This window comes from Equus quagga, chromosome 4, assembly GCF_021613505.1.
Source record: "Equus quagga isolate Etosha38 chromosome 4, UCLA_HA_Equagga_1.0, whole genome shotgun sequence".
NCBI lineage: Eukaryota > Metazoa > Chordata > Mammalia > Perissodactyla > Equidae > Equus > Equus quagga.
This window is the reverse complement of record NC_060270.1, coordinates 109,477,412-109,488,761: the sequence shown is the minus strand read 5'-3', so window position 1 is coordinate 109,488,761 and position 11,350 is coordinate 109,477,412. Positions and strand designations below refer to the sequence as shown.

Genomic DNA, 11,350 nt, shown 5'->3' with positions numbered 1-11,350 from the left:
AGGTATTTCCTATATGTTGAATATCGTAAGTAACAGAAACCTGCCTTTTTCGTGTTTACATTTTCAAATTTAATTTTTCTAAATATTCATTATTATTGTATTTTATAAAAGTATCTGTCTTCCATGGACTGGGAGAAAACCTCAGGTAGTTGAGAAACACTGACCTAAAGGACCTGTAACTTAGTTTAATACGTGCTGCTCCAGAGTATGCCTCACTGAAGAACTACAATGCCCAGAATTCCCTTCAAACGCGTAAGCGACGTCTATTCCGCAGAGCTGGCCGCGACGTCTTCTGGACCATGTAGTGCGTGTCTTCCGCCGTGCATGCTGCGCTTGTCTCTCCTTTTCTCCTGCTTTGGGGCCGGACACCACCAGAGGAAAGGTGATGTCTCTCGAGGAAAGGCTAAAAACTCTGGGATATGAGGGAGGGGTGAGCGATAATACCGAGCCAGGTGCGTCCCTTCTTGGGGACCAGGAATACCCTTGACTTCTGAGCCCTGGTAACCGGCCTTCCTAGGATCTTCCTGAAAAGTTGCCGGGCGTTGAGGGAAGAACCTGCCCGCAAGGCAGGGCCTCGTGCCGGCGGCAGGTTTTCTTTTTCCACCCAGCACATCTTCGGGCCCGGGATACAGGGTTCGGCTGACGAACAGAGGCTCCTTCCGGGCGTTGGATTTGCTGGAGAGCGGAAGACGAGGGCAGGGCTGACCTCACTCCTAGCCGGGACCGGGAGACCACGTTCATTCCTTCAGCGCGACTGGGTCCCCGGCGCGGAGGATGCCTGACATTTGCAAAGGATGTCACTGTTTACTGTGCATTACCGTGCACTGTTCACGGCTGGTACACGTTTTTCATTTAAAGTCTCAAGGCCCCTCTTTTGGTTGGACTTCCCCCAAGGTCACTTAGCTGGGGCAGAGTTGGGGACTTGACACTTTAGTGTTCTAACCATTGAACTGCTTCCACTTTCAATTGTGGATAGACAGAAGGATCTTGAAGATGCCTTTGCTTTGTGCGGGGTTTTTTGAGTATGCGTGTGATCCAGGTCTGCTTGGGTCAGAATGCTGTTTTCTTTGCCACATAGTAGCCAATACTGTCTCATCGCTTTTTCTTGTGAACAGACACCTTGGCATAGCCATAGACAGGAGTCTGAGGTGTGCTTTCGGTGTTAATTTGTTGATGTAATGAGGCTGTGCAAGTTGAAAGAGTGGAAAGAGCTGGATGGTTGTCCCAGCTTCACTAATACTAGAGTACTGTTTTAACCTTTTTGAAATTAGCTTTTCTTATCTGTAAAGTGCAAATGATAATATCTACCTGGCAGGTTAGTTGAGAGAATGTAACGAGATAATATATTTTAAAAGTGCTTTGTAAAATGTTGCAAAAGTGTTAGAGGATATGATTTTAGCCCCAGCTTTTCTAACCATTGTTTCTCAACTATAAATATAAAATAATATATTTTTAAAACAAATTATTCTTTTTTGTAATTATCTTTGGTTCTTATATTGCCTCATTATGTCTTAATATAGTATTTGATTTCTTCCTCTTTCCTGCTTGGAGCTTTAAATCATCTCGCTTATTGGTTAAAACCTATCTAAGGTCAGTAGTGACTAAGTTGTTTGAGTTCTTTTAGAGTACAAGGAGAAAGGAGCAAGAAATTATCTTGAAAACAAATATACCAGAGACTATCCTTCTGAAAAAGAAATGTTATTTTTATTACGGCTCTGAATTAATGGCTACTCTTTGTAGAAATTTTATTTTATTTTATTATTTTTTTTCTGAGGAAGATTAGCCCTGAGCTAATCTGCCAATCCTCCTCTTTTTGCTGAGGAGGACTGGCCCTGAGCTAACATCGCGTGTCCATCTTCCTCTACTTTATATGTGAGACGCCTACCACAGCATGGCTTGCAACGTGGTGCTGTGTCCACACCTGGGATCCAAACCTGTGAACCCTGGGCTGACGAAGTGGAACATGCACACTTAACTGCTGTGCCACTGGGCTAGCCCCTGTAGAAATTTTAAACGCAATATATTTATTTATTGCAAACAGTTATACTCTTTTGTTTGAAAAGACGCTTCTGAGTTTGGGATATTTTTCCTTTCTGCTTTTGTGGTCAAATTTGAAAACTTTATGTAAATGTCAGATTTAACAAACTTTTTTTTTTAGTGAGGAAGATTGGCCCTGAGCTGACGTCTGTTGCCAATCTTCCTCTTTTTTTCTTTTCTTTTTTTTTTTCCTCCCCGAAGCTCCAGTACATAGTTGTATATCTTAGTTGTAAGTCCTTCTAGTTCTTCTGTGTGGTATGCCTCCACAGCATGGCTTGAGGAGTGGTACGTAGGTTTGTGCCCAGGATCTGAACCAGCAATCCCTGGGCCGCTGAAGCGGAGTGGGCAAACTTAACCATTCGGCCACAGGGCTGGCCCCAACAAACATTTTTTAAGTGGAGTACAGAAAGAAACATTTAGTTTTAGATCAAATCCTGCTATCTGGTTCAAAACTAAGAACAATGTCTTTAGTTAATGCAGAAAAAACTTACTTTAATTTGAATTTTTGAATTAATTTGATATTAATAATATAAGCATAACCATGTTAAACCAATTGTTTTACAGAAGCTGAATATTGGAATGGGATTTGGAGTCATCAGAATGGAAGCAAAGTACATGAAGGAAAAACAGTTTTTTTTATACCAGCATATTGCCCCTGACTGCTAGTTGCAAATGGTTTTCTTTACCCAAGAACATTTGTGATGTAAATGAAAAGATAGCTTTTTTCTAGACAAGTTGTTACAAATATGCTTCGCCTAAGGGCTGTTTGTCCATTCTCCTGGAGAATGTTTCAATTTCGACCCTACAGTTGCGAACCATTAATTAGCCAAATGAATAAGTGTACAGATGAAGAGCAATTATTTGATCTTATTGAAAAAAATAAAGCCATCCTTTCAGAAAAGCAATTGGGATGTGGATTTAATATACTTTGGCAGTTTCAAAAGCAGAAGACCAGCTCATTGAAAAATGTTGAATGTATCAGAAACCATCCCCAATTTCTTACTCTTCTTAATTTAACTACGAGTAAAATGGAATTCTTGAAAGATTCTACCCTGGTAAATGTGTTGTACATCACACAAAAGTAAGTAATGTATGTTTAGGTTTTATAGAAATGATTGTAGTTTATTTTTATATTTTAATTTTCTAAAAATCTCTTTAAAATGAAAAACTGTGGGTTTTTTCCCTGTAAATAATAATTTTCTTGATCGTCTCATATCTTTAAGATGTTTAGAGGATATTCTTTGATTATGGTAATCATTTCACATTGTATATGAATATCAAGACATCATGTTGTACAACTTAAATATATACAGTTTTTATTTGTTAATCATAATAAAGCTGGGAAAAAATTTAAAAGGAAAGAAATTTTGCATTGTTTGCAAGGGAATCCAGCCTTCAGAAGAACTCGATTCCCTAAATAGATTTGACAGGTATATAAAGGAAAAAAGCACATAAAAGTTACAATTAGTCTGTTTACTAGTCTAATTGTGGGAAAAACAGCAGTTTTCTCACGCAATTATCCAACCTGAGAGGGCTGTTTAAGTAGCTGTAGATGTCAGCATTGCACAAAGGTGGGAGACAGTTGTTTTTATTAGGGAGTCAGCATATTCAGGAATGGGGCTTAAGGCTTATTTTGGGGATGATGTTAGACCAAAAAAGAGTGGCTCCATTTGCAACAACATGGATGGACCTTGAGGGTATTACGCTAAGTGAAATAAGTCAAAGACAAATACTGGATGATTTCACTCGTATGTGGAAGATAAACAAATACACACATGGATAAGGAAAACAGATTAGGGTTAATAGAGGGAAAGGGGATGGGGGAAGGTGAAAGGGGTGAAGGGGCACATATGTATGGTGATGGATAGACTGTTGGTGGTGAACACGATGCAGTCTACAGAAACTGATATATAATATACACCTGAAATTACACAATGTTACAAGCCAGTACGATCTCAGTAAAATAATTTTAAAAAATAATTATATAAAAGAGAGTGGCTCCCCCTTTTTGGTGGTCTTTCTCAGATTGCAGTTTTTTCTCTGGGGTGCATGAAGAGAATACGTAATGATGACAGGCAAGATAGGAGGTTTGCTTTCTCAGTGGTCGTGTTTGGAAAATGCTGAATTAGACAAAATTAAAAATATTGCAGAACTCTTCAGAGCCTTTTAATATGCCAATATATATTGTGAATCTCTAAGTGGGGGCATTTTCCAAACTTATTTGACAACAAGATATTGTGTTATCTGATATGTGTCAGGCACAGATGGAGAAAGGCTGCTTGGTAATGATTTGCTTAAAAACTGCATTTCTGTGTTTCCCTTCTAAATCGTATTTTAATAAGGAAAGGATTTCAAGAGTAGAATGTAATTTTGTTTTCAAGTTTTTTTTTTTTTTTTTTTTAAGATTTTATTTTTTCCTCTTTCTCCCCAAAGCCCCCCGGTACATAGTTGTATATTCTTCTTTGTGGGTCCTTCTGGTTGTGGTATGTGGGATGCTGCCTCAGCGTGGTTTGATCAGCAGTGCCATGTCCGCACCCAGGATTCAAACCAACGAAACACTGGGCCGCCTGCAGCGGAGCGCGCAAACTTAACCACTCGGCCACGGGGCCAGCTCCTGTTTTCAAGTTTTTTAAACAGAATGTAGTTTGATGTTGCTTCATGATTCAACCTGAAAGTCTTTGACTTTTAGGAGATGAAACAGTATAGCCTGAATCTTATAAAGATGATGAAATCGGTTAAAAAGAGAGATTTTTATACATACAGTATGCAATATATGTGGCTTAATTATATATATAAATATCCATTGTTAGTGAAGGTATACCAGAACAGGAACTCTTCTTATATGCTGATGGTGGTACAGTATGTATTAAGAAATTTAAAAATATCCTTGGACCCAATAATTTTGCCAAGATTTATCCCAAGAGAGTAATCTGAGATACATGTAAAGATTCTTGTACATGGATACATGGATATTCATCCCAGCAATGTTTATAATATTGAAAAACTAAAATTTGAATAGTAGGTGAATGTTTAACTAAATGATACCATGTTCACTTAATAGAATAATATACAATCATTAAAAATCATGTTTTGAAGAATATATAATGACTTGGGCAAATGCCCACAATGTAATGTTAACTTACTGAAAAAGACAGGATATAGAAATGTAAAAGAAATATGCATATTTCATATGTGTGTAGAAAAAATAACTGGAAAGAAATGCTCTAAATTAATGATGGTGGCTGTTTATGAGTAGCAGAGCTATAAATGATTTTTATTACCATATTAAAATTTTTTATTTTACAAACTTTCTCTTACGAAAATATTTTTATAATCAGAGCAAAGTAATACATGTTATGTGTATGTTTAACATGAAATATATCTTTAAACATTTTAATTGTTCAGTGGAGGGCATTGAATGAACAGATAAAAGGATGAGAGGGGCGTGAGATAGCATATGGGTGTTTATTAGATTGTACCAAGAAATCAATACTGAAATGGAAGTGGACCAGAAATAAGGACTGACTGTGTAATAGTATATTAACTGAAGGTTCACTTTTGCATTATAATTCTTACTACAAGTGTTTTCCACACACATACATTTTTTAATTATTAAAAATTATTTTCTCTTGTTTTTATTGAGGTTTGCAGTTGAGGCCCATGACCCGCTAGTTGAAGCACTAGTTACAGAAGCATGGAGAAGGATAGAAAGGCAAGTACTCTGGATCTTCATCTGAGATTGGGGTTGTCTTTTTCACCGTTAGCACAGTGAAATCTTATAGGGAAAGAATGGGGAGTGTGCTTTTTCCTTAAGAGAGAAAGAACAACATTTCAAATGTTCCTTCTTTAAGAGCAGGGAACGTAGTATGTTTTTCCACATATACAATTAATCAAAATATAAATAAGGTAGAGTCACAGCTATTCATGGACCAGAGTTTTTGAGTCTTCTTTCCTGGAAGACTTCTGCTTCAGAAAGAAAAGATTCTTGGAGGAAAAGGCTGTCAGTTAAAACCTAGAAGTTCAGGAGCCATAAAAAGAGGAAAAAGGCGATACCAGTTTAGTAGAAAGGAAAGCTGTGTAACACTGTTTAGCAGCATCTGTAGGTACTTACCTTTCACTCCATCTATATGGAGAGGCAATGAACAGAGCTCATAGGTGACTTAGAAACTTCCAGGTCCACTGCTGTGAATAGTATCAATGCATATCTATTTCCTACACTATACACACCTATATTTTCAGCATGTTGTGATAATCCATAATCATCTAGGAAAATGTGAAATTTGTTGAGGGGATGGATTCTTCTTATGAGTATTGAGAAGTCTAGTCTATGCTACATTATACTATTTATACTTATAACAATATGTGAGAAGCTCTTCTTTTAGAAAAGAGCTGAGATAATAACAGAGCTCATTTTGGCGAATCTCCAGCTATTTCTGAAAATGTTAAATTTTTAAACCTAGGGATTCTGGATAGCCAGGGTCCATTCTTAGTGGAATAAAGCAAATGGTAGTGAGGAAAGGGAAAATCAAGGTGGGAAAGAGACAGGGGTATTTAAAAAACCATAGAACAACTCTCCCTCTAAACCAAATAGTTTTTTTTTAAAAGATTGGCACCTGAGCTAACATCTGTTGCCAATCTTTTGTTTCCTTCTTCTTCTTTCCCCCAAACCCCCCAGTACATAGTTGTATATTCTAGTTCTAGGTCCTTCTGGCTGTGTTATGTGGGACGCCGCTTCAGCATGGCTTGACGAGCGATGCCATATCTGCTCCCAGGATCCGAACTGGCAAAACCCTGGGCCACTGAAGCGGAGTGCACGAACTTAACCACTCGGCCACGGTGCGGGTCCCCTCTAAATCACATGGTGACCTAGCACAGAAAGGAAAGGATTGACTAACATAAAGAAGAAACAACAGGCTATTTATTTATAGATAGAGAGAAGCAGGCATTCCCATGTTAAGCTTTCTTAGCATATTGCTTCTTAAACATAAACCATAATAAATTCCTAGAATTGTAGTCATATATGGGTGAGCTCTGTAGACCTTTGTTATGTGTGCTGGATTAAATTAAACTGGGAACCCAACAGTTCTCTGGGCTTGGAAATTCTACGTTCATTTACTAAATTGTAATTTTAGTTCATCTCATTATCTAAACCCATTTATCTTTTCATCCTTTCTGTTTTTGCACTCTCTCTACCTTTTGGATCTCTACCTGATCCAAACTACTGGATCTTTGGGGTTAAATTTGGTCATTGTTGATAATAGCTGAAAACTTTTCATTTTTCTTCAAAGCAGCATTAATTATTATGTGCATTGAATGGCTTGAACAAATTAGTTGTAAAATACATGCTTTTTAAAAATTTTGGCTTTACTGTATACTAGTTAAGCTATTAAATTACAAATGTACAGTTGTACTTCCCAGTGAATCAGACATTTCATTTTAATTTTTCTTCATTTCAAAATAGCTCAGAAGATAATGACTTTGTTCTGTGTGATGGTTTTTATTTGTAGCAGTACTTTTATTTTTTTATAATACCAAATTATAAAAAATTTTAAAAACCTAATTTGTATTCCATATGTAGTATTTCTAATAAAGTCATGGAATAAGCATTAATTTCTGATTTTTTATAGTTGTGGCCTCTGATGTTAATTTTTTGTTCAATAGCTGTTAATCAATGATTTTGCTAAAATAGCTATGAATTTATGTCATATAATATGTAATGATTCAAATAGGATGGATTATTATGGATTAGCACTATACCATGGATCTTGGCAAGGATAATTAACATATATTTGAAATTCAAATAGAGTATTTTAAACATTTAGAAAAGTAGAGAGATTAGTATAATGAATTCTCGTGTACCCATATCCAGCTTCAACAATTACCATTATATAGCAGTCTTGTTTTATCTAAATCACCTCCATTCCCTTCTTCTACCGCTCAATATGTTTTAATTTGTTATATAATCTCATCTGTAAATATCTGAGTATGTATTTCTGAGAGATATCCACTCTTTTAAAAATATATAATCACAATGCCATTATTATACCTATGAAAGTGAAAAGTAATTCTTTAATATCACCTAATACCCAGTCTGTGTTCAAATTTTCTTGATTACTCTCTAAATGTCTTTTTATAGGCAGTTTGTCAGTATCCAAACAATGTTTACGTTACATTGGTTGCTATGTCTCAAGGTTCTCTCTCTCTTTTTGTAAGTAAACATTTGATTGAAGAAAAGGATACAAAATTACACTAATCATAGGTGTACAGCTTGATGGATTTTCACATGCTGATCACCTCTGCGTATTAGCGCCAAGATCAAGAAGCAGAGCATCATTGGTTCCCAGAAGTTCTCTCCATGCTCTCTTCCAGTCACAGCCCCTCACCCTGAGAGTAACCACTATCTTGACTTCTCATCTATTAGTTTTGTTTTCATAGAAATGGAGTCCTGTAGTATATACTCTTATGTCTAGTTTAGTTCGTTGAATATGTTTTGAAGTTTGACCTACGATGATTGCTGGGTGGTAATCTGTGAATATGTGCAAGTTACCCATTGTAGTCTTGATGGACATGTAGATTGTTTGCATTTTTTTGCTTTTATATATTTTGCTGCTGTGAACTTCCTTATGCTTGTCTTTTAATGAATTCAAAGCCTTTTAAAATCTATGACAATTCTCCTTCCCTCTCTTTTTTCTTGCCGTTTACTTATTGAAGAAATTGGTCATTTTTCCTATAGAATTCTAAAGTTTTTTCACAGCTTGGTTGTAGTAGTGGTTGTTTTATTTGTATATTTTATTAATGTATAACCTTGAATTGAAATTGTTCTGTCACCTCAAAAAATAAGTAAATGATTCAGATAATTTTGAGTGGTTTTTCCTTTTTAAAAATCTTCCAATAGTATCTGACTTTTTCACTGTTAGCATGAGTTACTTTTATGAAAATAAATATCAATATTTTAGAAAAATTCCTTTTATGTTTGTGATATTTTAGTATTTTTGATTGCTTTTTATTTTATAACTGTGTATTACCCGTTTCAAGTGAAATAAATACTAATGATCTCCTTTGTATATTTCCTTTAACAGGTTTGATATTGATGTACTGTCAAAATTTTCGTCTTGCCTAGCAGATCAACACTTATATTTTAGTCCATTAATGGGAAAAATAGCTGATATTGTAAATAGGAACTTGGAAACCATACAGGACTTAAGGTAAATTTATCTAGGGGCCTTGCATTGTGGTGGGAAGATTCTGGGCTTTGGATGCACATCACTTCCCAGCTATGTGACTTTAAACTTTTGGAAGTTCACTGTCCTCATCTATAAAATAGGGATAGTAGTAGCTATTTTGCAATGTTACTGTGGAAATTAGAGGTAAAGTATATGGTGTCTAACACAGTATTGTTGAGACTCGTGAAAGGTTTGAGATTTTACCTTACTTGCAAGCTAACAAGTTTGCCTGCCACCCTTATGACCTCATTTAGCCTTAATTACTTCCCTGAAGGCCCTGTCTCCACATGTAGTCACTCTGGGGACTAGGGCTTTAACATATGAGTTTTGAGGGGCCAGCCCCATGGCTGAGTGGTTAAGTTTGTGCATTCTGCTTTGGTGGCCTGGGGTTCATGGGTTCAGATCCTGGGCGTGGACCTACACACTGCTCATCAGGCCGTGCTGTGGCAGCATCCCACGTAGAAGAACTAGAATGACTTACAACTAGGATATACAACCATGTACTGGAGCTTTGGGGAGGAAAAAAAAAAAGAGGAAGATTGGTAACGGATGTTAGCTCAGGACCAATCTTCAAAAAAAAAAAAGTATGAATTTTGAGGGAACGCAATTCACTTTATAACATATACCGGTGTTCATAGCAGCAGTAGTCACAATAGCCCAAAGGTGGAAACAACCTAAATGTCCATCGACAGATGAATGGATGGTCAAAATGTGGTGTGTACCTACAATGGAATATTATTCAACCTTAAAAAGGAAAGCTTTTGACACATGCTGCAAAAGTGGGAAGCCAGACACAAAAGGACAAATACTATATGATTACACTTATGTGAGGTACCTAGAGCAGTCAAATTCATAGAAACAGAAAGTGGAATGGTCGTTGCTAGGGGCTGGGAGGAGGGGAAAATGGGGAGTTATTGTTTAATGGGTAAGGAGTTTTGGTTTGAGGAGATGAAAAAGTTCTGCAGATGGTTGCACAACAATGTGAATGTACTTAATACCACTGAACTGTACACTTAAAAACGTTTAGAATAGCAAATTTTACATTGTGTATATTTTTTCACACATACATGAAAGTAGCTTGTAAAAGGAGAGACAATAAAAATCACTCAAGTAAATTTTTTTAACTTTTAAAAGTTCTTATAGACCCCTTTGAGAATCTAATGAAACCTTTGAACATTTCTCCACTCCACACTGCAGTTACAAATATATATATATGTGTGTGTATATTTATATAATTTTTTTTTTTTGCTGAGGAAGATTCGACCTGAGCTAACATCTGTTGCCCGTCTTCTTCTTTTGCCTGAGAAAGATTCCCCCTGAGCTAACACCCATGCCAGTCTTCCTCCATTCTGTATGTGGGTCACTGCCACAGCACAGCCACTGATGAATGGTGCATGTCCATGCCCAGGAACCAAACCTGGGCCCCCAAAGCAGAGCACCCTGAGGTTAACCGCTTGGCAACAGGGCCGGCCCATGTACAATTTTTAGAAATCATTTCGGGGGTTTATGGTTAAACTAAGTAGCAATGTTAGATTACTAATTAATGTTAGTTAATATTAACACTAAACATTTTGATTAGAGAAGCCAAAGTCTTGTACAGCTGGGTTTTTTAAAAAATATTTTTTAAGGGGCCAGCCCTGCGGCTGAGTGGTTAAGTTAGTGCACTCTGCTTTGGTGGCCTAGGGTTTTTGCCAGTTCGGATCCTGGGCGCAGACCTAGCATCACTCATCAGGCCATGCTGAGGTGGCGTCCCATGGAGCACAACTAGAAGGACCCACAACTAAAATATGCAACTATGTACTGGGGGACTTTGGGGAGAAGAAGGAAAAATAAAAAAATAAAGTCTTTAAAACATATATGTATGTTTTTTGAAAAGACTAAAGAAATTTGGGAACAAAAGAATGCAAACAGTCCCACTATCCTAATGGTTGAGATAGTTTTATATTTTTATTTTGTAGATTGTTTACATTCTTTATTCATTATAGATGCATTCTTGTGTTTGTGGTTTTCTAAATTTTATATAAGAACTGTCTTTTGAAAGCAAGACCCTCACCTTTGTAATGTTAGTGTCTTCCACAGTGCCTATAAAA

At 36.7% G+C, this 11,350-nt stretch overlaps 1 protein-coding gene across 6 annotated transcripts in view; it reads left to right on the top strand.

Annotated features, from left to right (window-relative positions):
* The first annotated feature begins 305 nt into the window (after window positions 1–305).
* Window positions 306–11,350, top strand: part of FASTKD1 (FAST kinase domains 1) — a 37,129-nt gene continuing 26,084 nt past the window's right edge. The window contains exons 1-4 of one of the 6 annotated variants that reach the window (XM_046658472.1): window positions 306–382; window positions 2,602–3,118; window positions 5,681–5,749; window positions 9,117–9,242. In XM_046658472.1, coding sequence (XP_046514428.1) covers window positions 2,784–3,118; window positions 5,681–5,749; window positions 9,117–9,242 — 530 coding nt within the window. In that variant the 5' untranslated portion in view covers window positions 306–382; window positions 2,602–2,783. The other 5 variants (XM_046658475.1, XM_046658476.1, XM_046658471.1 and 2 more) reach the window with 5 other exon arrangements.